General features: G+C 42.3%; 1 protein-coding gene across 1 annotated transcript in view; it reads right to left on the reverse strand.

Moving 5' to 3' along the window:
- The window catches only part of XYLT1 (xylosyltransferase 1), a 97,053-nt gene that overhangs the window by 52,248 nt on the left and 20,143 nt on the right, over positions 1-24,662 (reverse strand). The window contains exons 3-4 of the mRNA XM_017734311.1: positions 3,838-4,010; positions 3,004-3,206 (exon numbers count right to left, since the gene is read on the reverse strand). Coding sequence (XP_017589800.1) covers positions 3,004-3,206; positions 3,838-4,010 — 376 coding nt within the window. The remainder of the gene's footprint in view (positions 1-3,003; positions 3,207-3,837; positions 4,011-24,662) is intronic.

Genomic DNA, 24,662 nt, shown 5'->3' on the forward strand with positions numbered 1-24,662 from the left:
CCTGCTGAGAATGTTTAACAGAGCTGAATGAAGTCAAGGTTGGGTAGTGCACCACATCATTTCACCCAGGCCAATAAACAGCACACTGCCTCATGATTAGAGGGAAATGCAGAGCTTTTGTTGGAGGCACCTTTATGTCCAGACTGCTTGCCAGTGGCTTGTACTGCAGTAACAGGGAGAAGCACATGGATTAGGACACCTCCTCTGTGCTACTGCTGGACCTACAGACTCCACAAACAAAACATTCAGGCATGAGGAGGAATAATACGGGTATCTGGATTTTCCTGGCTTGCATTTGTTTGATTTTACACATTTTTAATTGTTTCCCTCACAAAATGAATAGTTCTAATATCTTCCCCCATGCCTTTATATCATATGATGCTTAACATCTGCTTCTGGACATCTCTTCTGAAGGATGAAAGGCTCCAGGCAATTCTGCTGTAGTCTGTGAACATACCAGACTACTCCCTGGACAGATTTAGGCTTCATCATATTGTATTAACCCCACATATTGAGTATGTTTTTTTGACTTAGAAGGCTGGATTAGCTTTTATTATCAGAAGAGAAGTAGTAAAGGTTTCAGTATTACAGATGGAATGGCAGATGGGAAGCGAAAGCTTAATATGAAGCAGCTCTGGATAAAAACTATTAATCCACAAAATTCATATGTTCTTAGGCAGGGAAACCCAGCAAAACCCACTGCAATATGACTAACCAGAGAGAAGTGTAAAGTGCCCCTAGCCCGTTATCTGACAAATCATGGCATGGGGTCCGAAAGAACAAAAAGAATCCCTCAAACACCCTATTTACTATTTCCTGGAAAAACAATCAGCTCTCCCTGGGGTATGTAGGGAGGTAATGCCTTCCTAAAGATTATAAATAATAATAATTTATGGCACCTCCATCATGAAAATGAAATGGACTCATATATATATATGATGAGATAAGATTTTCCAGGGTTTACAGCAGTAATATTCTGTATTTAAAAAATACTCAACATTGCTTGTAAGTCACTGCCACTGAAGTTGCAGCACTGAAAAAGTTTTCTGAATTTGTGTTGAAGTGCATCATGGTGTGAAGAGGAAGCACGTTCCCCTCAGTTCTGGTGACAGAGTGCTTGGCAGAAAGGGAAGGGAGCACTCCAGCCCTGCCCAGGGGCCGAGAGCCACCAGGAGCCCAGCACAGGGCTCTGAGAGCAAGGGGGAAGCACTCACAGAACTCCAAGAACGGCCCCTCTGAAGAAACAAGTGCCTGGAATGGCTGCAGCTGGATGGCACTCGTGCAGGGCTGGGATGAGTGCAAGGCAGCCTGGCATTATTACACCCACGAACACTGAACCAACTGCAGTCTGCTCCACAAAGCCTGTGCTCGCTGGTGGCCAGGTCTGCCAGCCACCAACCCCACGTGCCCTGTGGTTTGACTTGTTCCACAGGGAGCTAGGAACAGTTCAGACTGCCCCAGGTCACGGCCTCAGCGTTACATGGTGGCCAGGGTGGACTCAACACCACGGGATGACTGGACAGGCCTGCTGGCACCAGTCTGTAACCACACCAGACCTTCAGCAGTCATTCTCCTACAATTTATCTTGTTTGATTCACGGTGCCATCACCTACCTCTTCCTTTATGGTCTTGCATTAGTCTACTTTTTAGCATCAATGCAGCATTCCTCATCAGGAAAGTGAATAATAGGGAATAACAAGCTAGCTTTTCCTGAAACTCAACAGATATACAGAAAACTGCATACTCTCCCTTATAAACAAGGTTGATATGTCAAAATTATTAGTTCTCTTCCTGTTGGACACCGAAAGTGTTTAAGTACTGTGATTTCTTAATTCAAATCCCCATGTTCTAATATCAAGGCAGTCTCAGTAACTCTAGTGCTCTAATCTTTCTCCCCAAAATGTGCTGCATTTCACTGAGTGCTTAGAAATGGGCACCAGCAATAAAGCCTTTTGTCAGTCCTCACAAAATCCTTCCTCAGGGGTTTTGTCATTGCTCACTTCAGTGGTGATTTCTGTCCAAGGAGCACCTTCAGGAAGGGATTCATACTTTGGGAGAGATCTTGGAGAAACCTAACCAGTGGAAGCATATTTCTCTTGCAGGAGTATTAAAACCATGTTGTGCCATCACTCATCAGGCAATCACCCAAGAAAGTCACTTCCCCTTTCACTGATTCATTTCAGCACAGAGGGAAACAGAAGTCACAAGGAGAATTTCATGTTTCCTGCTTCTTACTAACTCTTAGAGCCTAAACCTAAAAACAGTTTAAGGACACTTGGGGGTTTTCGGGTGGGTTTTTTTGTTGTTGTATTTTTTGTTTGTTTGGGTTGGGTTTTTTTACAGATGATCTACCTTTGCACAATGTGGCAAAATTACAGAATGCAGCTCTGAGGCCTGGGTGATGTAAATCCAGAAAGAATATAATTTCACTCAAAATCACAAGCCTTAGCATGTGATGGTGTGTGAAATTCTTTGCCTGATGCCATCTGAATATTCAGGCAACGAGTAGATGCTGAAGATACAATTGACTCCTAGCAACTTATTTGTCACTTCTACAACCATTATCCTCCACAGAAAAAGTACTGAAAAAAGGGAGAGGAGTACCTTCAACACTTGCTGAGACATCAAATCAAACTGTTAATCAGAGCCCCGGGAGGGTGGAATCTCTCCATGCCTGGGATTCATTTGCTGAGCTCCAGCACTTCTGGCCACTTTACTCATCCCCTCTTGCAGGTGCCCCTTGTGCTGGAAATAATGACTAACTAGAGCAGCCTCTCAGTGCAAGTCCCCCCCAGGCAAATGGAAGACACACAAGGTACAGACAGGTGACTGAACCCTTGGCTAAAGTGTGGTTGTCAGACACCAGCTCACAAGAGGAGTTTTCTGCTGTAAAACAAAAGAAACTGCTCCTCTGCTCCTTGCGGCACAGACACATCATGACTTACAGCCATACTTAGTTTCTTTAGGAACAAAACATGTACATTCTTAAAATACTCATTGTACCTGATTGGATAGTCGGCAGCACTGAGGTTAATGAAGAAATCCCAGGGCCAGTCACTCATCTCCATTAAGTCCTTCATGGTCTGCAGGTAGGTGGTCAGAAGACTCGCTCCTCCCCAGATAGTGGCCATTCTCCAAGGGGTGACTCTCACATTTGGGTACTGGCTGGCAAACTGGAGCACTTGCCGGTGCAAGTAATTGGATCGCTTCACAGGAGAAAAGAGCAATACATTCAAGTTATTCTGTCCAAAATTAACTCTACCTGTATTCACTAAAGGCCAACCCTACTTCTTGACTCACTGAGTGCTGCCATTGCTTTGCCCTCACTTACTATGGTCTACACCCTTCTTTTGCTAAATGTACAGAGAACCTTGTTTAACACTTTTTATTACAACTACAGTAATCACTAACCAGGGTGATTAGCTTTATTCACCATTTGTCATTGTAGATCCCAAAGGGCTTTTGTAAAGAGGTGACTGCTACCACCTCCCTTTCACAGTGTGTTTCTTGCCCAAGGCACCTCAGGTCAGCTCTCCATCCAATGGGCCACCACCTCAGTCTGCACAACTTATCAGTTACTGCTAACTGAATGTTCAACAGAGAGACAAGGGGAGATACTCATTGACATAGAAGGAGAAATGAAGGCTGTTACATAAAGAAGATAACAAGAAAGAAAATTCAAGGAAAAAAAAAGAGGCTCCAAACACGTAATAGATGGAGAGACGAAAAGTGATGTGCACTTTATGCAGCAGAGGTAAAAGGAAGATGAAGAAGATGACAAAGATGGGTAGACTGACAGATGGTGAGACAGGCAATTTATAACCAGTGATATATTACCTTGTCAACATGAATGTAATAAAAATGGTCTTTATGGTAAATAGCCTTAAACATGCGCTGGAGCTGCCGAGAAGCTCTGCCATGAACAACCAAGACAAATGCGATCCTGACTGGGTTGGCTGGCATGTATTCTACGGAGTCCTCATCCCACTGTACATTGTTGTTGGCTTTTCCTGTTCAAAAACAAAACACAGGACATCTCTGAGTGTATCCACGGGGCAGGGGTGCAGAGAGCAGTACACATTCCACCAGGGCTCTTTCTTCAAAGCCCTTTGTAAGGCAGGGTGAGAACTCATGAGGGGTGCCAGCCTGTGTCCCATCCAGTTTGTAGCCCTCTCCTCTGTCCCCACACAGGGCCATCACCCCTTGGGCAGCAGCCCATGCCCATGGGCCTCATGCTGAACAAGGCTGCAGGAGCACGGACAAACACCCGGGTGTTTATGAGTTGGATCAAGCCCCACCTGAGCACAGACATTTGAACCTTCAAAGGAATCACCTCCAAGTTTGTAAGCAGTGTCTGAAGTACTCAAACAACGACAAGGCCGGCATTCCCCCAGAAGGAAACTGCCTGTTGAGCCAAAGCTGCTCGTTCCCATGATCAGCACAGCTCTGCTGAGAAGCTGGGGGAACTCTGCTACTGAACAGCTGCTGAGGATTACCGACTGATAGCATTTATTTGTAGCAGCAGATGTGCCCTGGAGCATTTAAATGCAACCTGCAAATCTTCACTTCTTCATGGGGGGGTCTTCCAGTACTATTTAAAATTCCTGTTCATTTTTATTTGAACAGAGTAATTGCTGGTCTTCCTTTTCTAAAGCAAACACCACAGTGTGAGGTTCAGACAGGATGTGCTGATAAACTGAAGAGCTGGAGGGACATTTCTAATAAGGAATTTAAAGTGCTTTGGTTTTGGTTTGTGTACCCACTCTGCAATTCAAAAACCTGAACACAATGTAAGAAAACAACCATTTTATCCAAAACCTAACATTCGTTCTTCAGTGAAACAACACCATTCTTCAGTGCTCTGACCTTGCAAGGACCTTTCTCAAAAACAACAAAAAAAGAACCTGAAATTTTGAATATTAGCAGACAAAGAAGGAAAGTACCTCAAAGCCAAAAAAATTCCTCCTGCCCAAATGTTCCTCTTGCAGATTTTAACTTTATTCCTTTTTTAAATGAAAGGAATAGCATTGTCTTAAGAATTACTTGGTGTACATCCCCCCTGCCAGGGGTACAATTTTCAAATTCCTAAGATCTGAGCTGTTACCCAGTTTCTGCACTTAGTGCCTTTTGTGATGCCCCTTTCTCCTCTCACCTCCACGTCCCCACCACCTCAAGACTCCTTTTGCAGACAGTGGAGACACTTGCTCTAGGCTGCAGGACAAATTTGAGGCTGTTCTGGGCTCAGTTATCAGACAGCTACAAAGCCCACTGCACCTTCCAAAACATCTCCTGCAGTTATTAAAAGCACATGCTCAGTCTGTTTGATCGGATGTAAGGAGCAACAAAGAAGACATTTGCCAAGTGAGAAGCAAGAGTAAGAGAAAGACGCTTTTCCCCAGGTTTTTGAAACTGGAAACATATGTTGATAAAAGTAAACAGTATCAAAAGCTTTCTTTTTTTCGAAATGTAATAATTACAAAACAAATGCTGGACACAGAAAAAAGACCTTTGCCTAATCCTTCCTGTGCATCTTCTTATTCAAGGGAGTAGTACAAACTTGGAAAAACCAGACCAACTGAATGTTTGCAGAGCGCTGTTTAGGTGATCAAACAATCCCCTTAATTGTACTGAAATGCCCTTGAGTAATTGAAACACTCCTTTTAGACAACCATGAGAGAGAGATCCTGCTGCAACGTGGGAGCAGCACATCTCAGAAGGGAATGGTTTCAACATCTCCCCCAACTCTCCCTTCAAGTGTCTCCTCAGCAGTGCTTCCCTAGCACACTTCTTTAAGTCAGAGTCCATTCTTCCCATCCTGGAGCCCCAGGACAGCTGCACATGTCACAGGGCTACCTTGTGCCAAGCATTAGGCTCTTTGCTGGACTATGTAAAAGGCTAAAAGGCAGCTCCATCCCTGTCCAGGAACACACACAGATCCAGAACACCAAAGAGCCTATGAAGTCCCAGAGGCCCCCTGCCCCAGAGAGCAGACCCTTCCTGTCCACAGCCCCTCAAGGAACATCCCTCTGCAGTAGTACTGCTCATAAATTAGTGCAACTTTATTGCCCCAGCTGTATTCAGACCAGACATTAGGAAATTCCAAGCCCCATAAGTCACTCTTAACTTTACAGGGGAACTCAAACAACTTAAATGGTATTTCTTTAAAATACCCTCCACCACTGGTTCAGTAAGACTCAGATGAATATTAAAATATTAGAAAGAAAGCTTGAATTTAATTTATTCTATAATTTTCAGTTTGTTTATTATGGCCATTAGCCTATGCCCAGTTCTACTGCTTCTCCTGTGCAGCTGATGAGCTTCACCACACACATGCTTAGGGTTTCTGCACAGTGACAGGGACAAAAAGGCACTGTGAGAGAAAGAAAATGTGCTTGCGAAGAGAACTGACAGGGGAATGAAGGGCAATTGCAATTTCAAAAACAAGCCGTTTTTCTTTTAAACTGCTTTGATTTCAAGCTGATGATTCCCATCAATGGACTCAAATATTTTTAGTGGTTTTCATTACATTTTTGGATAACCTCCCTTCCGAAATCAGTGGCTTTCTGCAATGATATGCAGAAGGTGAGGGGAATTTAAAATAGTCATATAGTGGGTCTTTTATTTTAATCTAACTTGCTTTCAATACCTACACTATCATTTATCTAGCAATTACTGAGAACAAAATCCTCTCAAATTTTCACCTGAAATGCCACCTCACTGCATCAGTTTTCTCTAATAAATTCCTGCAGTGACTTATTTTGCTCTCTGCTGTTTTCCTTCTCTAACCTTTTTTTTTTTCATGTGCCTGTTCCTTCCTTCTCTTTTAGGTTTAGAGTTTTATACCTGCATTTACCACCTCCATATTATTATGGCTTTTTAAATATAATCCTATTCTTGGCTGCTTGGAGTTTCACGAAGGAAGAATGTTACACTTTTTCCATCAGACCATCTGCTACTTTGCTCTATACTGTCACTTCCCTGGTTTTAGCTCATGGCTGCTTAGCACCCTCTGTTTTGCAGACCACTGATAAAGAACCAGCCTGGTTTGCAAAGAAGATGAAATGGGCAGGAAACATTCAATTGAGGATCTGCTTACTAAAAGCAACAGTAGGACCTCAGATCTGTATGAGCAATGTCAAGACCTGAATAACTCCAGCCGCTTCACTTCTGTAAAACTTGTGCAGACCAAAGCCTAGCACATCATGTCAGTGCTGGCATATTAATGACCTGCCTCAGGTAGGAGCGCATCCTCTGCTGGCTGTTGGGACAGGATACGCAGAAAATGCATCAGGGGATTTCACTCAACATCCTACCATTCACTGGTGATACAAATCTAAAAGCATTTTAAGGAAGTGCTTGGATTTGACAGCTCCTTCAGTGCATCACGACACTGCCTTCTCCCCGTGCACTAAGGCTCAATCCAGCTGCTGATTCCACTGGCCTCCACCCTCAGTCAATACAGTCCTGCAAAAAGCAGCTGTCAAAATCACCTTCTTCTCACCCACCAGGTGCAGAGGATTCATGGGTGGATTCTCTCCTCTGCAGCACTTCCCAAGCCTTCACTACACTTGCCACCTCTCAACATTCCATCGCCTGCCTTTCCAAGAAAAATGAGTCAAGCCAACACAAGAGAATTTCCATCTCCTATGGCACTTGGGGCAGTCTCAGTGGAACTGGAGCTGCACTCCATCTCACCTAGAAAGCTTCTCTGAGTGTGGGTATTGCCTGTTGAATGAAGTTTCCTACATGTTTAGGGAATTCCCTTTTTCTAGGATCATTTACACAGATCAGTGCTTTACAAACCCTAATAAAAAGCCCACAAAGTCAATACAAAGTAAACCAGAAACCATCAGCGCTTTATAAACCATAATCAAAACCCCACAATGTGAACACAAAGTAAAACAAAACCCGTGAAGAATATGATTGTTACAGTTCCATCTTGGGAGCACAGCTCTGCCCTCAAAACTGCTTTGCACACGTGAGTCAGTGGGAAGAGCAAACAAACATCCTCTTTGTGGCCATCTGGCACAGGTGAAACCGCTCTGGCCTTGAAGCAGGACTTGTCTTAAGCTTCCTCAAAGTTTGCTGTTTCATTACACGATAGGAACAGAGGATAGAAGAGCAACTTCTCACATGGCCTTGCTCCAGAGAAACTGGAGCCTCAACGGAAGGGGAAGTGCACACCCAGCTCATAACAAACATCTTCCAGCCCTTGTGTCAAAGAGTATTTATTGTGCTATCCTCCACTGAAAACAAACCATGGCACTTTGCTCTGTCACCAAATGTCTTTCACAACCTTACTGAGAAAAGTGAAAGCTGCCCTTTTTGCTTCCTGCTCAAAGCCTGGCATCAGTGTGTTAGCAGGAAAACTCGTACCTGTTTCTGAAGATAACAGGAGAATCTCAGCTCTAGTGCAATTTTAACTCGTACTTTCTGTGCCAAGAGAAATCAATACTCATAATTAAGGGTTTAATCTTCAGCTGTTGCCGTATTACTAAATGCCAGAATAATGAAGACAGTGCAATCATTTTCACATTTGTTGTGATGCCACATTATGTTCAATCATCCCCCAATATAACTCAGAGCCAGCCTGCTGATCTCTTACCTCTACTGTTAATTAATGGCATCATACTTCCCCAGCAGCACAAAGCAATCTTTCAATCTATTTTGTGAGCCATCTTATGTTTTGTTAATCAATCCATCACCTTCTGTTCTCAGTTTGGTATTGTCCTGGCTGTCCAACAGATTTCCTCTGCACAGAGATACCTGGATGCTGCTGACTTCATCTGAGCACAGCTGCGTGTGTACACTTGCCTTGATCCATGAGTCAATGGATAGAGGACATTAGTAGAGTTATTGCTGTGTAGTTCAGCACACTATTTACTGCTATTACATCCATAAATCCAATCAGAAGCCCTGTCATTACAGCAGGAGTATGAGACATAATCGCTCCAAAGAGGCAGGGACCATTTCTGCAGCAGCCAGCTGAGTGTAGTTGCTGAACTCAGATTTCCACTATAAACTCCTTTTCAATTGCTCACAACTCAACAACACAGCAGGTCGAGAATTTCCAGGCTTGGCTTTCATTCGAAAATGTTTTCCATTTTGATTAGAGCAGAAACAGGTTTGCCTTGTTCAAATGGTGGCAAGACCAAAAACGAATAAATAAATACAACATTTTCATTTAGGACACAAAAATTTTGTATCAGACCTAGTAATAGAAGTAGTTGGGAGTTATATAAAAACAACAAAAAATGTCACTGAGCAGTTTACCAGAGAGCCATCGGGACCTGATGAGAAGACTCGGTCTGAGGGTTTGATAACAGCAACATTCTCCTGGCCTGAGCCAGAACTCTCGCTGGAGCTAAGCCCCAGTGGTCCCATCCAGCAAGAGCATCACTCCAGAGGGGATGGTCTGTCCTGCTGCAGGACCCTCCACTGAGGACACCTTGCACAGGAGAGGTAACTTCTGAAGCACAGCGTGTGTCAGTCAGATGAAAAGACAATTTTTCCTATGCCAGAACCTAGAAAACTGTCTTTAGCAACATTAACCCCAACTTTGGGATGCCAATTTTCACCTCCAGTTGAAGAAATGATTCACTTGTTTCCATGGTGGCCCTTGTGGAGATCTTCACTGAAAGGAAAGATTTTAGGTGAGCACTGACTACATATATATGTATATATAAATTGTTTTTTTAATTATTACAATTATGTATATGTAAAATGCCCACTGGTCACTAGTCTGTTCACTGTGCAGAAGAACCCTCTGGTAAATAAGGTATCTACCATGAAAAGGAATCGGCACCTTGAGTGCCCACTGAGCCCAGCACATCCACTGCCCAGGTCCATGAGGGGCTCTAGGGAAGCAAACCAAGCTCCTGAGGAAGATCATTACCATGACTGGTCAAGGTTTGGCTTCTCCTAGTGGGTTTTAACTTGCTTAGCAAAGTAGGAGAGCTGAAATCAGTGGAGATGATCTTCTGCACACCTGTCCCCAGGCATGGGGATTTGAAAGGGATGGTTATGATTTACAGAATTAAAGGAGTATTGCTAGTTTGTTCTGTAGATTTCCTTAAAATTGCTGTTACCTGTACTTTTTATCTCTGAGTTAGCATTGAGCACTTTGGAAAAAATTTCCGAAATCACGCTGCTATTGAAGAGTGGATATTCAATTTTTTGGCAGCAATGTTTTATCTCAACAACCCTGTTCTACTACTTTTCAGTCTCAGACTCTATCAAGAATTACAGGAGCAATTTATGATCCTGTGTAACTTCATATGATCAGTAACCCATAAGCAAAAAATCAATGCAAGGTAGGAGGCAAGCAGTGAGACATAATTTAGAAGCACTCAGTGGCTACTGCATTTAACATTAAAGAGACAGATTTCAGTAATGTTCTTTCCATGCTGAGAAGAAGCCCTGGCTTGGAACAAAGGAGCTGCTGATGTGGGTATTTTCAGTCTTCTTTAATCATTTCAGAGGGTGACAGCATCAACTTATGGCAGTCAGAGGAGAAGAGTCACTGCTTACAGATGGAAATTCCCTTCACGAGATCACTGAAGTTTCTCTACAGTGAGTTTGTGAGCGGCTCTGCATCCCTGCAGAATTTATATAAAAAGGGAAACTCACTGTAATTACAGATGTAGGTTCAGTTCTGCTGTTCATGAACAGAAAAATGAAGGGCATGGAAGAAGAAAGGTAGAAAGATAGAGGACACAGGTAGAACTGTTTCATATTCACAGCTGGATCATAAGAAGATGATTTTTTCTATTTTATCCCAAGGGGAAAAAATCCAGAAGATATTTCTCTGTTTTGGAATTTAAAAGAAAACATTTCCATCCCAGCTTTGTCATCCTCCTGTTACAGCTACATTCGTGCTGCATGCACCACTTCCATTGGGGCAGACATCATCCATTAAACAAATCCAGAAGGACACCCTGCACCAGAAAATTCAGTGAATATGTCTTTTTTCACCTGATTTGCAGAATTCATTGTAAATGAAAAAATATAAAAACCTTGAGATCAAGGACAGAAATTTTTTGTACCACAAAACGTGCAAAAGCAGTTGGGATAACACAGAACTGTTCCAAATCAACTTTCAGGGTCCGTGTACGTGTGCAGCAGCAGCACACTCCTATTCACTAAATTTCTAGCAAAAGCAGGCAGCATTGGTTTGAAGCAGCCTACCATATTTCAAACAAAAAATTTGTTCTATCTTGCAGTCAGTATTGAGTCATTACTGAAACCATTTTTATGATTTGCAAATGACCGACTAATTATCAGATTCCACTATACTGCACTTGCAACACACACTAAACTTAATTTACTACAATACTTATCTAGGCAGGCCAATCATCTCTCTAACAAGCTTGCTTTTCTGACTATTCTAATTATGAAAATGGTAGCATTCCTGGGAGACAAATCTCAATTATTTGTAGTTTTGCTGGAGTGTGTTAGTCAAGCATTTTCTCCCTATTCCTACTGACTGCCATGAATAAATAACACTCAAAAGCAACAGTACATTAATTAATGTTGAATTAGAATAAATCTCATAATAATAGTATTTATCATATCAATTAACAGCCAATTAGCACATCATGATCAGTGTTATTAGGGTGAATACAAAATGCCTTTTAAATGAGCATCAGGCTATTTTTACTATATTCAGTGACATTATTGGACTTCAGAGATACAGCATAAAGCAGATACAAGAACAGACACAAATTTTCCTTGCAAAGACCATTCATTCCTCTTGCACCTTACACCTTTGTTTGACTTCACAGTCCAAAACCCAGCCAAATCCTGGGCTGCATCCAAAGCAGCGTGGCCAGCAGCTCGAGGGAGGGGATTCTGCCCCTCTGCTCTGCTGAGACCCCACCAGAAGTGCTGCAGCCAGTTCTGATGCCCCCAACATCAGAAGGACATGGGGCTGTTGGAGCAAGTCCAGGAGGCCATGGGGTTGATAAGAGGACTGGAACACCTTCCCTGGGGAGACAGGCTGGGAGAGCTGGGGCTGCTCAGCCTGGAGAAAAGAAGGTTCTGTGGAGGCCTCGCAGGAACCTTCCAGTATCTGAAGGGGGCCTACAAGGAGAGGGAGCCTTTGTCAGGAACTGTGGTGACAGGACAAGGAGTAATGGGTACAGACTGAAAGAAGGGAAATTTGGATTTGGTATTAGGAAGAAATTCTTTACGGTGAAGGCGGTGAGATACTGGAACAAATTTGCCCAGGGAGACTGAGGATGCCCCAAGCCTGGAAGTGCTCAAGGCCAGTTGGATAAGGCCTTGGGCAGCCTGGTCTAGTGGAAGGCATCCCTGCCTTTGGCAGGGGGCTTGGGACTGGATGATCTTTAAGGTCCCTTCCAACCCAAACCATTCTTTGATTCTGTGATTTAACATCTGAGGGATAACACTCTTGGGAACCACAAAAAAAGAGGAAGACCACCACATACAGGTGCTTGTGTCATACAGCCCTAAGAAGACACTCAAATAAAAGAGATTTTCCAGCCTGGCTCTCGGGACATACCCACAGCCCATTTCCAGCTCAGAGTCAAAACTTGTGGAGCCCAACCAGCTCATCACTGCAACCAGGGACAACTCCTAAATGCACCAGTGCCATGACAATACACCCACGAGAAAAGGAAAAACAGCAGTCCTGTCTTTTATGGCTAATACATAAGGCGTGAGAGTTTTCCTACTGTGTGGAGCCACCCTCCTCTGACAGTGAGCTCACTGCAGGAGGAGACCCTTCATTCAGCTCCTGTGCTCCAAGAACTGACTTGTGCTCATTAGGAGGGGAGAGGTTACAGAAGGCAAGAAGTGAAAGGATTGAAATGAAGCTTGTGTTTAGTTATCCACCACTGGTTGTTGCTAAGGATGCTCCTATCAACAGCCCCAAACTGATGAGAACAGGAATTTGTCATACAAGATAAGTCATCCCACCACTCCCAAGAAAACTGATGACATAAACCCAGGCTGAAGCTTTTATAAAACCTCATTCACAATTTGCATTTTCTGGACAATCAACTGCTGATTTAGGTGGCCTGAACTGCCCTCCAGAGGCTGCCAGCCCTCCTGCTGCAGATGGATTACATCCCAGCTGGGACACCAGTGACAGGCCCACCACCGTTCCCACCAAAACATCAATGGGCTTTGGAGCCAGCTCTTCTCTGAAGAACCTCAGTCCCTTCCCTCCTGCAAAGCCTTTAGATTTCTTGTTCAGGACAAGAAGACAATGTAGAAAATGTCCTTATTTCAGTTCAGACTTTCTCTTCTGCCTCAAATCATCAGGAAGTTTAAGCCTTCAAGGAACAGAATCTTGAAAGCCAATCAGTTACTACAGAGCAACCAAGGCAAACATCAAACAAGAAAGGAACAATATCAACATAACAAATCCTAAGCAAAATAGCAACAGAAGTATATCAAGGCTTATACTTCAAATTAGCATTTGAAACAGCCTTTGCTGATTGGAGTGTCTGTTCCAGTGTGTTTGGAGACTGGCACACCATAACCTTTACACCATCTCTTCCTCTCATGCTCACAGCAAGAATAATCAATAAGGAGTGAAAACACAAGCAATTACACACGTCTCTACTCCACATAACCTCCCAGGAGACATTATGTGCTGCTGAGACTACCAAGGAATGAATAGGTAGATGAAAGCATGTTTGTTACCTGCCTAATCAATGTCTTCCCTTTCTGTTTTACTGTGCTGTCCTCTTTCAAGTCCTATGTAAAGTATCACTTCCCCCAAATAATCTTAAGAAATTAACAGTTAATCATTATAATCAACTGGTGTAAAGCCAGAACCAAGTTAATTTATACCATATGAGTATCTGGTCTGTTAACTCGAAGTTAATCCTCCCTCTGAGATTCCATTACATCTGTCTCCTATTTTTTGAATGTAGAATTGGAAGGACAGAGTTTGCCTTTATTCTCTGCTCAAGATAATTATGAACATAATGTTGGAAACAGACCAAGAAAGTAAAGACTTTCACATGTATTTTATATAGCTAGTTTGAAAAGGTCAGGTTAGGTACTGAGAACAAAGGTTGCACCAGCAAAAGCAAAACTCAACCCTCATACCTGTTCCCTGTGTCAATGTGGTGCAAAATGGGACAGTTTAGCCTCATGCTTTAGCTGGCACTTGCAGGGCAAGTGAAATTAGCAGGAATTTCACAATCCAGTCAAAAGGGAAAGAAAAGATAAATAGCACAGGTCTGTGCAGATTCACTCCAAAGGTGTCAGGATCTGCTTTCTCTGCACCCCTTTGAGTTAAACTTTATGGATTTCAAAGGCTGCAGGGCTGGGACTAAGCACTGCTAAGAATCTCACACTGTGAAATAAAAGCTGTGTGAGACATCAGATTCACTATGTGTAAGGACCATCCATACATCTATGCCTCGAGTTTGTATACACTGGTAGATTAGCTAGGAAATGGTGGGAATTGAAACATTTAAAGTAAAACAGCACACCTAAAAAACAAGCTTCCCCCAGAAACAAATGCAGTTTCTGCACTCAGAGTATACATTTTTCAGCATAACTAATTTTTTGACACATAACTATTGTCAAATATCCTTTATGTCAAAGGACACTTTGAGCAATGGTTTTGTCAAATGACCCAAAGGACTTCTCTTTTGCCTGTGTGAATAGTAACACATGAATTATTTTATCATTGATCAGTTTATGTGCTTCCAGAAAGCACCTGTGTACTACTTACAGGATGAATGTGGAATATGAATAATTTCACTCAACAGAGAAGGAAAAAAGGACCAATCTTCTCTGGGTATATTGCTTGTCAGACAGAAGAACGCAACATAATTATATTGTGACATTTCCACAAGCAAATAGATTCTACTGTAAGCAATTAACACTGGTTCCTTCAGCAGACTTCAAAAATGTAATTGTATGGTATGCTCAGTTACAATAACATCTGAATAATAAATGACACTGCACTACTTGAGCTAGATTTTAGCATACATAGACAGGTTAAAACACAGGAGAAAATAGATGGATGCTAATTCTTGCACAGGCCACCCTTCCACCCCAAAATTGTTCATTAACATGTAAAATATTAAGGGCATAAAGATTCACATTTTTATAAAAAACAAGCACCAGTGACAATGAGTACTCTGGATCTAACTAAAATGGAGAATTTTGGTCTGTGCAGTGCATGTAACAACCTGTGTCTCTCCTCCTGGAGATGGGAAAGGTAGGGCTGGGCTCTCCTTCCTGGCTAGAATGCTTTCCAGAAGCTGCTTCTGATCAAGAGGGATTAGTAAAGGTGGTTTAAGAAGGAAAAAAAAAAAAAAGAATCATTGGGCATTAATCCTCTAAATATTTCACAGCCAACGTATCGTTAATACAATCCCTCTAATCCAATTAGGGTGCCTTGAAAATCATATCTTGAATTCCATGCTTCATTGTGATGGGTTCTGTGCGAGTGAAACATCCACTTAGCAAAGAGCTGCTGAGCACCTGCTCTGCTCCCCCTCCCCACCCTCTGCACTGAGCCCTGCCTGGAGCAGCCCCACTCCAGCTGTGTCAGCACCAAACCTGTGCCCCGACACATCTGGCAGGGTCAGCACTTTTAACATTCACCCCCTTGAAACAACAGGGAAAACAACTCCTAATACAAAGGTTTTGCCAGCAAGGAACAAATTACTATGAATTAACTGAGCTTGGTTTTTGAAATGTTCTCACGAAAATTATTTGGACTGGTACTCACGAGGATGTATGTTCACACTTAAAGTGATGGGCAAAGGACAGAACAAAACAGCATAGTCTTGTTGCTAAAATAAAGGACTTTCACTCCAAACCAAAAGGATCCCAGTAACATACCACTAAAGGAAAACAAAGGAAAAATCAAACTGCTGGCATCAGAAACCGTTCAACAAAAGCAACATAAAGCGATTCTTCTGTACTTCAGTAGACATTACAGTTTAGTTTAAAAAATCCAGTGTTCAGAAAACATCACTTCATTGGCTAAATAAGTTACTGGCTGCTGCTAAAAGCATCTGGGGAGAATTTGTATGTGAAATATATTCTTGCAATAAAACCATAATTTATAAATGAGTTATAAATTTCTCTCAGATTTTAACAGGTCCATGATGCCCTTGGATGTCAAGGAGCTGCTGAAACAGTAACTTGTAGAAGGGTGTGCTCTATACTGCACAAGAGGAGTATCTGTGCAATGTCTGAAACAAAAAATTAATGCTGATTTTTCACAGACAAAAATAATTCTGGACATTATTTCTAAAATTATCTTAACTCTGCCCCTCAGAGTCTCTCTTCCCATTCTGCAACTCTCCATTTCATGTCAGCAGTCAGAGGTACTAAATTTGGCCCCAGGCACTTCCCATTTCCTGCAGCTGGGACTGATCCTGCCTTCCAACGCTGCTGCCTCTCTGCTGGCAAGGTTTGAGCAGGACCTTGGCACTGGGAAGCTCTGCTTGTGCACAGCTTATCCCACCCCACTGAATTTGGGGAGCTTGGCTGAAGAGAGCTGTGCGTTAGTGTGGATCTCCAGGAATAACTTAATGGTGCAGCACACTGTGAGACAGGGCACACATCCAAGTTGTTATGCATTTTAATTAGGTAAAGCAAGTGCTAAAAACTGCTTTGAAGGTCTAGATGTAATCCAGTAGCATTGGTTTCCAATATTTGGGTTTTCCTCCTGCCATCTCTCATTCATACACAAGCCATTTGATCATCCCTATCACAAGGGGAGGCTTAAAAGAGAAAAATTAAAAAAAAACCCCAAGCAACTTGTTTTGAGATGTAATTCAGTTCCTCCTCCTCTAAAAAGATAGAGCCCTAAACAAATTCATTCACAACTTGGCCTTTATGGTACAGCAGGGCACGAAAATCATCAACTGGCTGCAAAACTGCTAAGTAAACCTCATTTAGAAGATGAAAATGTGTGAAACACAAGAAACATCTCACGGATTGTAAAATGACATGTTTATTTAAAAAAAGAGACCAGGAGAAATAAGAAACATTGGCAGAGGATTGCAGCAAGAGCCCAAAGGCTCCCTGGCTGCCAGGTGGTCAGAGCTGCCCGTGACCTGCACAGCCCTCAGACCCTGAGCCCCTCAGAGGAGGAGACAGGAAAGAAGCCCCAGTGGGTTTGTTGCAGAAATAGTTCTGTACTTCACTATCCAGAGGGGCAGGGGCAGCAAGGACCCCGATGCAGCAGCTCAGTACAGAGAGGGGCAAACCCACAGAAACCCACAGAAACCCAGAGAAACCCGGAGAAACCGGGAGAAACCGGGAGAACCTGGAAACACGGACGGAGGTCTCCAGCAAGGTCTCCTTTGCTGCTGCTGCAAAACACTCCAGTGAGCCTCTGCCTGTCAGGAACCCGACCTCCTCACAGCTTAAAAGCCAAAACCCCCTGAAGATTTTTTGTAATTGAGCCAAGAAGAAATATTACTTGTTAAGGCAAGGAGTTAATGGATAGTAGGAACTTAACTTTATTCAGTTCGTCTGCTGAACTCATTTCAGTCCATCTCCCACTCTGCAGCCCCTCTGAAATCAGTGGAGAATGGACAGTGTAAAATCAGTATCAAAAGAGAATTAGCGTGTCTGAACCAAATTCTGATTCATGTTCCAGTTCTGAACAATTCCTGATCTATATAAATGCAGATTAACTTTGAGCCTCCTTAACAATCCCCCATATTACCTAAAAGAATCAAAAACATCTGAGTTGCAATTTCCCCCTCTTTATTGTGACATTAGAAGAATGATGAAAAATGTCTTCATTGTTATTTCTCAAGACACTCCTGCTGGAAGGTGAACTGCTTACCCACGCACACACCATTCATCCTCGTCCTTTCTGAGACTGGACCACCCTGACCTTACTGTCACAAGTACTGTCACAAGCAAGTACCACCTTTTCCCTAATGAAAGAACACTTTATTTCGGGAATGACTTTCTATGTAAACTAATCCAATGTCTCCTGACACCAGATGCTTGCTGTTCAACAGGACAACTTTCTTAGAGCTGAAGATAACATCTGAAATAGAATGCCTGTGCTGGCAACCTTTTTATTAGAACAAAATCATTTTATAAATCCAAAAGTGAACTAGCATGGAAAAGTTTAATATTGTTGTAAATGAAGAAGTATTTAAAAGTAAAAATTACGTTTGACACTGTAATTACATTGCCCTAGAGTATAATCCCGAAAGAACACAGAGACCTTTTGCCAAAGGTGATTTGAGTGTTAATATGAAACTCAACGTGGGCTCATTTTAATTACATATGTGCCTGCTGAGAACTTATGATCGAGTCCAAAAAGCTAATTCACTGTCAGCATGACAGCAGGACCTAATATTAAATCTTGCACACCAAGTAAATTTTCCAGATTACCAATTACCACACAAAAATAGGACACATTGCAAATGTAATGAGCATGAAAGCAAAAATACAAAAAAATATCGCCAAAGAGTGCTCAGCTCTGGGCCAGCAGTGGGTATAGGAAATGTTCCAACAGCCCATCCTTTTATCTTCAAAAGCAGCAACATTCAGTTGGTCCATCTCTAACCCCACAGACACCAGGTTTGCACTGACTTTCACAGCATGGATCCTGACTGGCACTGTAATAAAGTGGCACAGATCTATAAAACTCTTTAGCAACATATAACAGCAGTTAAAGTAGATTTTAGTGTGCTTTTTTTTTTCCTTCTTACACTTAGCCTTGAATTTTCTTCATTTAAAATAAATTACCAAGTGGTTTTGTGTTCTCTTCTCACAACTCCCTGACAGGTTTCTGGCACTGAAAAAAATGTTAAGAGTCTGTTTATACCTCTTAATGCTAACAGGCATCTTGGTTTACTTTTAATTATGGGTAAATTCATGCATCAGTCAGTATTTTCTACAGAAAGTGCCTGGAGTATGAAGAGGAGAACCCAGAGCCACGAGGATGAGCTAACCCTGGGGAAACGAGACATAACCACAATTCTGAAGGCAGCAGAGACCCAGCCAATACTTCTAACTGCATCTTTACCTGCCTTTTTGTTGCTTTACTGATGCATTATTAATTAATAACTACTGAGCGTTCCCAACAGAGCATTTTAAGTAACAGCTGAATTTCTTTATGGACGATTATGAATCATAAAAGTATGTCTGAATGTCCAAGGCAATAAACAAGCCCAGGTAGGGAGCCTGAGCTGCTACAAAATCTGCCCTTTGAAGCCTGAGGTTTTAGGGATGCTAAGTGTCTCCTGTGTAATGTTACACAATTCCAGTCTAGCTTAATCCAGTTAATCTGAAGAAATGTAGGATTTCCTCCATTTTGCCTCAGCACAGGCAAATGCTGTTTGAAAGGGAGATGATGGCATTTTAGAAAAGCTTCAGGGTTGGTTCAGTTCACTGCTTTATCCAAACAAAGCTACACCAATTTCGGCCAGCTAACAATTAAAGTTTTCAGTTCTCAACTCAGATAAGGAAAAGAAAATTGTCAAATCGCTATTATTTCTACTCAAGATTTATGTAAATGATGAAAAATATTTCAGCAGCTCTGAAATGTATTATTCAGGGATGATGCAAGGTTTTCACCTTCCACTTGAATTCTGGACAAACTTACAAAGTACTGAAGGTGAACTTAGGGCTACAACTCTGTGCTACTGCAGCTGGATAGTTTTAGGTATAGTTAAAATAAATTTGTAACGCTTTAAGATGAAAACTCATTTGGAGATTCTATTTATCCATAGGATAATTTTTTCTTATCTCCACTTCAAAAAATGAAAATCCTCCTACTAATTGAATACAATTGCAGCATTAGTTTTCAACAATATTGCTGCCTTTAAGGCAGAAGGGAACTCACATTCCTATTCACTCTTCACTTGATTTAATCACGATTTGAATAAGGATTTAATTTTTTTTTTTGCCTATAGACTATGCTTAATATTTCTTTCTGGTGTTTAAACTGGTACATCCACAGCAGAAAGGCAGCTTCAGCTGTGCTTGCTGATCCTTTCGTCCGCCTTCTAGACAAATAATCCAGGCCCTTGCCATGTAACACTTGGTAGACGGGGTAGAAAACAAGTTACCTACACCATCTTCTGAACAATGAAATAGCAAGTTATTGATCTGTATTAGACAAAGCCCAGACGAAAGAGCACAAGTGAGAGGCCATCAGGGCAGAGCTCCCCAGCACAGGGCACAGAGCACGGCCCCTGGCACGGGACCAGCCTCAGCCCGGGGCAAATCCCAGCGCTTGGGCTCCCAGCTCTCCAGAGCCAGGCGCTCCTGCTCTGCTGGCCCTCCCTGCCCCTTCTGCTCCCCAGCACCGGGGAAAGGCTCAGCCACCTGCAGCAGGTGCTGCGTGTGCCCTGGCACACAGAAGAGCTGTGCCCCCCTCTCTGTGCCTGCAGACCCCTGCCCGCCCCGCTGTGCCCTCGGAGGACAGCCCGCACGGCAAGGCCAGCTCACACTGCTCTGCTCAGTCCTAGGGACAAGTCTTACTCAAAGCAGACTGAATTTGCTCTCAATTCCACAGACAAACTGCTACTATGTTTTTTCTTTCTGGTATTTCTTTCTGTGTTCTAATCTTAATTCTTCCGGTTTATGGCTCAGTCCTTCTACAGGGATTCATAGAAAATAGGAAGAATAACACCTTTCTTACTTTGAGTATTAAGATGGATCATTATTCCTCTTGATGTGTTAGAAGATATTTATCAGTTTGAGTTATGAGGCCTTTCTGACTGTGAAGACTTAAACATCGATTTAATGCCAACTTAAAGACTCCTAAAAGTGTAGGAGATTGCATTAGATAAATAATTTAACAATAAAAGGTATATCAAGGCAGACATTATTGCAGCCTTCCACCAATCAATCATCATTTTCCATGTTTATCCAATTTTCATCTCAAGGCTCTGTAGATCAAATTGCCCAGACATACACTACACAACTGAAATAACTTCATCATTGAATAAAATTGCATACCCATTAAAATTCTCTAATATCAAGATAGCTGACATTATGTTAAATATTGGCTTCAGTTCCATAGGGTAATAAATTTTGACCTAAATCCAATCTTTCATGGATAGCTGATTCATAATGAAAAATTACTGGTTTGTCACTTTACCTTGGGAAATTTATTGTGGAAACTAATATAGCACCAGCCAGGCTTTGAAATATATGATAAGTAAAACCACAGTTCCCTTCCTAAGCACCCTGAAACAAAGGGAACTGATTTGGTCTAGTACAAGAATATTAGATATACTAATAGCTACCAGAAAAAGAGAGAAAGAGAGAAAAGGAAAAAGAGAATTTTTCCTCCTTAAAGATACTTTTGTTCAGCAAACTCCCTTAGGGAACTCAGAAAAAAAACCGTTATTTTGTAACAAAATTATTTCCAAGTCTCCTGATAAACAGGATTTAAAATCCACATAAATACCAAACTAGCAGTAACATCACCACCACCACTTTTCCTCTGCATACATCTGCAGTGGAGTTAAATACCTGGTCTGTACATGACATGAGCTGAGGTGTCCCAACGAGCCTGTCCCACACCAAAGAATGAAACCCAAGCTTCCCCAGTACTAGTCTAGGACTTAATTTCTATTTAGTGCTTATCTGGTCGGCCCATATGTGGTGTAATGGAGCATATTCTTGCTGTCCCCTCCTTAGCTGAAAGCTCTTTAATAACTTCTAGAGCAATCACGCTGCATCCTTCCTTTTTCTCCTTCTCTAAGTGATCCTTCTGCTTGGATGGATTCCAGTAGAACCCTCTGAGTAATTTCAAGTTTGCACTGGGGCCCCCTAACGTCACTAATTTACTTCCTAAAATTTTGCAGGCTGCAGCAATATAAAGCAAGCATCATGAAAACAGAAATGTTTGCATGTTTGGCAAATTATGTCTACAAATGGCCAGAAATGATTGAGAGAAATGAAAATGAGTGAACTTGTGTGTTAACTGCAGCTTGTTCAATTGTAAATGATGGAGCTGAATCTAGCAGGATTTCTCATTAAGACTTCCATTTTTGATGACCAGGTTAAGAATGTCAGAGATATCTGAAGCTTCCTTGTAATATTCCTCATGAGCCTGTCAGAAGTGATTTTCCCATTTGTTTTTCAGGGGTCTGCAAGGTAGAACATTTTCAGAATCAGAACTGCCATAAAACTGTTCTTATTCCCAAATGCTGGACTTTGCTTTGGACTATAAACTTCCATAGACTGGTAAGACAGAAATCCCTACCTCCTTATCTTTGCTTGCTCCTACAAGAACAAAATTGTCTTGTTTATTTCTCAGTGAACTTAAAATTTTGGTGATAGCAGTGCATAGAGACCTTTTATGGTTCACTGATAGAGGTTACTGAATAAATTTACTGAAGTGAGACATCATTTAAGAGGGGTCAGCAAAGCTACTTTATTACATCAGTTAAACCTCTAGCCCACTTTGCTTTTAACACTTCACAGGAAGCTTGGATTTGTGATCACCTCCTGGCAGAAATGATAGATTTGTTTACAAAACCACATCAGCTCCATGTAGCCTCCCTCTGCTCTGGATCAGCAAATCCAGAGTGGGTTACATAGAAGCCTTTTCCACAATTACTCTTGGTAGCTCTACTCCCAGTTAATCTCAACCACACCTGTCCTCAGCCATTTGTTTCTCTGCCACGGTGGCCAAATGAGCCAGGCTGGGTTCTCTGTCCAGCTTTCCCTTCTGTACAGGGGTATATTCCTCACATGCTTTGAATAATAACCAAAGGAAGTGACTCTCAGACAGAGAGAATGACTTGGGGATAGATCCCCAAAGCGGCTCAGAGCGTCACAGTGAAATTCTTCCAGAGCAGCTCCACCTCAGTCCCATGCCAAAGAGAAAGTACAAATGGGTAAAATATATATTGCAGTAAATTTCTCTTTTGAACTTCCCTTTTCCTCTCTACCATTCAGTAAATTGCCCAGAATGAATCACAGCCCACAAATAGATGAAGAACATGAAAATGGATGGTTCTGGTTAGTCATACTACTGTCGAGCTCCACACTATTATGCAGCACAGTAACACAAGGCACACACAGAGCTCTCAGTCTGAGAGTAGCAGGGTTTGCAATGCTCCGCTGCACAGCAATATCCATTGGCTGGCTGGAAGCCTTCATTTGCAATTAAAACCACAGGTGAGTAAGCAGCCAGACTGCTTAAGCTGCTGTTTACAGCCAGTCACCAGCAATGCTGCATTCTCACCAGCAAAGTGTTTCTCTTACAACTTTTAATGAGTTACAGAAATTAACCAAGACTTCAACAAAACACTGCCATTAGTATGGGTAAGGAAGTCTCCAAAAAGAGACACAATCACCTTGCAACAAAGAGAATGATACAATTCTAGTTACACCGAGGGCTGCCCTGAACTTCAGCTGAGTAGTGAGGTTTCCAATGAGATTTGTAGAAGATCCTTTTGATTGACAGGTTTTTTTGGTGGACCTACAACTGTTGCAGACTATTGGGGGAGGTTTAGGTTGGATATTAGGAAAAGGTTCTTCACCCCAAGGGTGGTTGGGCACTGGAGCAGGCTCCCCAGGCAGGTGGTCAGGGCTCCAAGGCTGGCAGAGCTCAGGGAGTGTTTGGACAATGCTCTCAGGCACAGGGTGGCATTCTTGGGGTTGGATTCAACGATCCTTGTGCATCCCTTCCAACACAGCCTATCCTGTGAACATGCCTGAAGGACTGCTGGTCATTAAAGTAAGCAAACACAAGATGGAGGAATTGGCAAGAAAGTGGGAAATGAGCTCTGTAGCTCATAACTTCTTCAAGCTGATTCACACAAAGATGTGATACAGGTACAGCATCATAAAGATTTTATGTTCCGAATCACAAACCATCAGCATTACAGAGGCCAGGAGGGTGATCTCCTGCAAGGACCTTCATTTGCCATGGTAGTAGGGAACAATGTAAAGTAAGGAGAGTGGTGTCTCAATAAAAGCTGTTGATTCACAGGCTTTTGGCATAACTCAAAGGCAGTATCCAAACCGCTGTTAATGAAAACGTGCGAGGTTGAAGTTGGCACTGAATTTCATTGCCTGTGCAGAACAACACGCTCCCTCCACAACACGAACAGTGTGCATCTGCTGATGGTGAACAGGGAACTTGAACCCATGTCTGAACCAGGCCTTTATAAGCTTAATGAAGAGCTTAACATGTACCACCCACTGACAACCCAAATGTGCCCATGCTCCTTAGTCTAGACAAAGGACATCATTAGGAAGTAGAAGGATCTTTCTTCAAAGTCTTCAGCACCCAGAAAAGTTGTAGCAGCCCAGGAGATGGTGGTGTGGAAGGGGAACATGGTCAATTCTCTCCTGACAGCACTATCTGCAGAATACTGGGTTTCATCACGAGAAGAACAATATTGAGAAATTCTGTTTTAAAAGGCAACGAGCAATTCAGTCCTGCAGAATAAATCCTACCAATTTCCCAATTCGAAAGCACAATACAACTGCTATTCAAATTGTTTTTGAGAAACCACAGAGTTCAAGGTATCAGATAATGATTTTCCTGCAGTGTAATTTTGCTTTTTGGCTTAAATCTTCCACCATTTTTACAGTAACATCCATGGATGAAGACGGATGGGTGAGCACTGAACACAAGAGATGGTAGAGGTCATTCAGCTGCCGCAAGCTCTAGGAGAAAGGACTGAAAAATTCTTTGGCCTCCCTGGGGGATG

This window comes from Corvus brachyrhynchos, unplaced genomic scaffold (genome assembly GCF_000691975.1).
Source record: "Corvus brachyrhynchos isolate BGI_N302 unplaced genomic scaffold, ASM69197v1 scaffold5, whole genome shotgun sequence".
Classification (NCBI taxonomy): Eukaryota; Metazoa; Chordata; class Aves; order Passeriformes; family Corvidae; genus Corvus; species Corvus brachyrhynchos.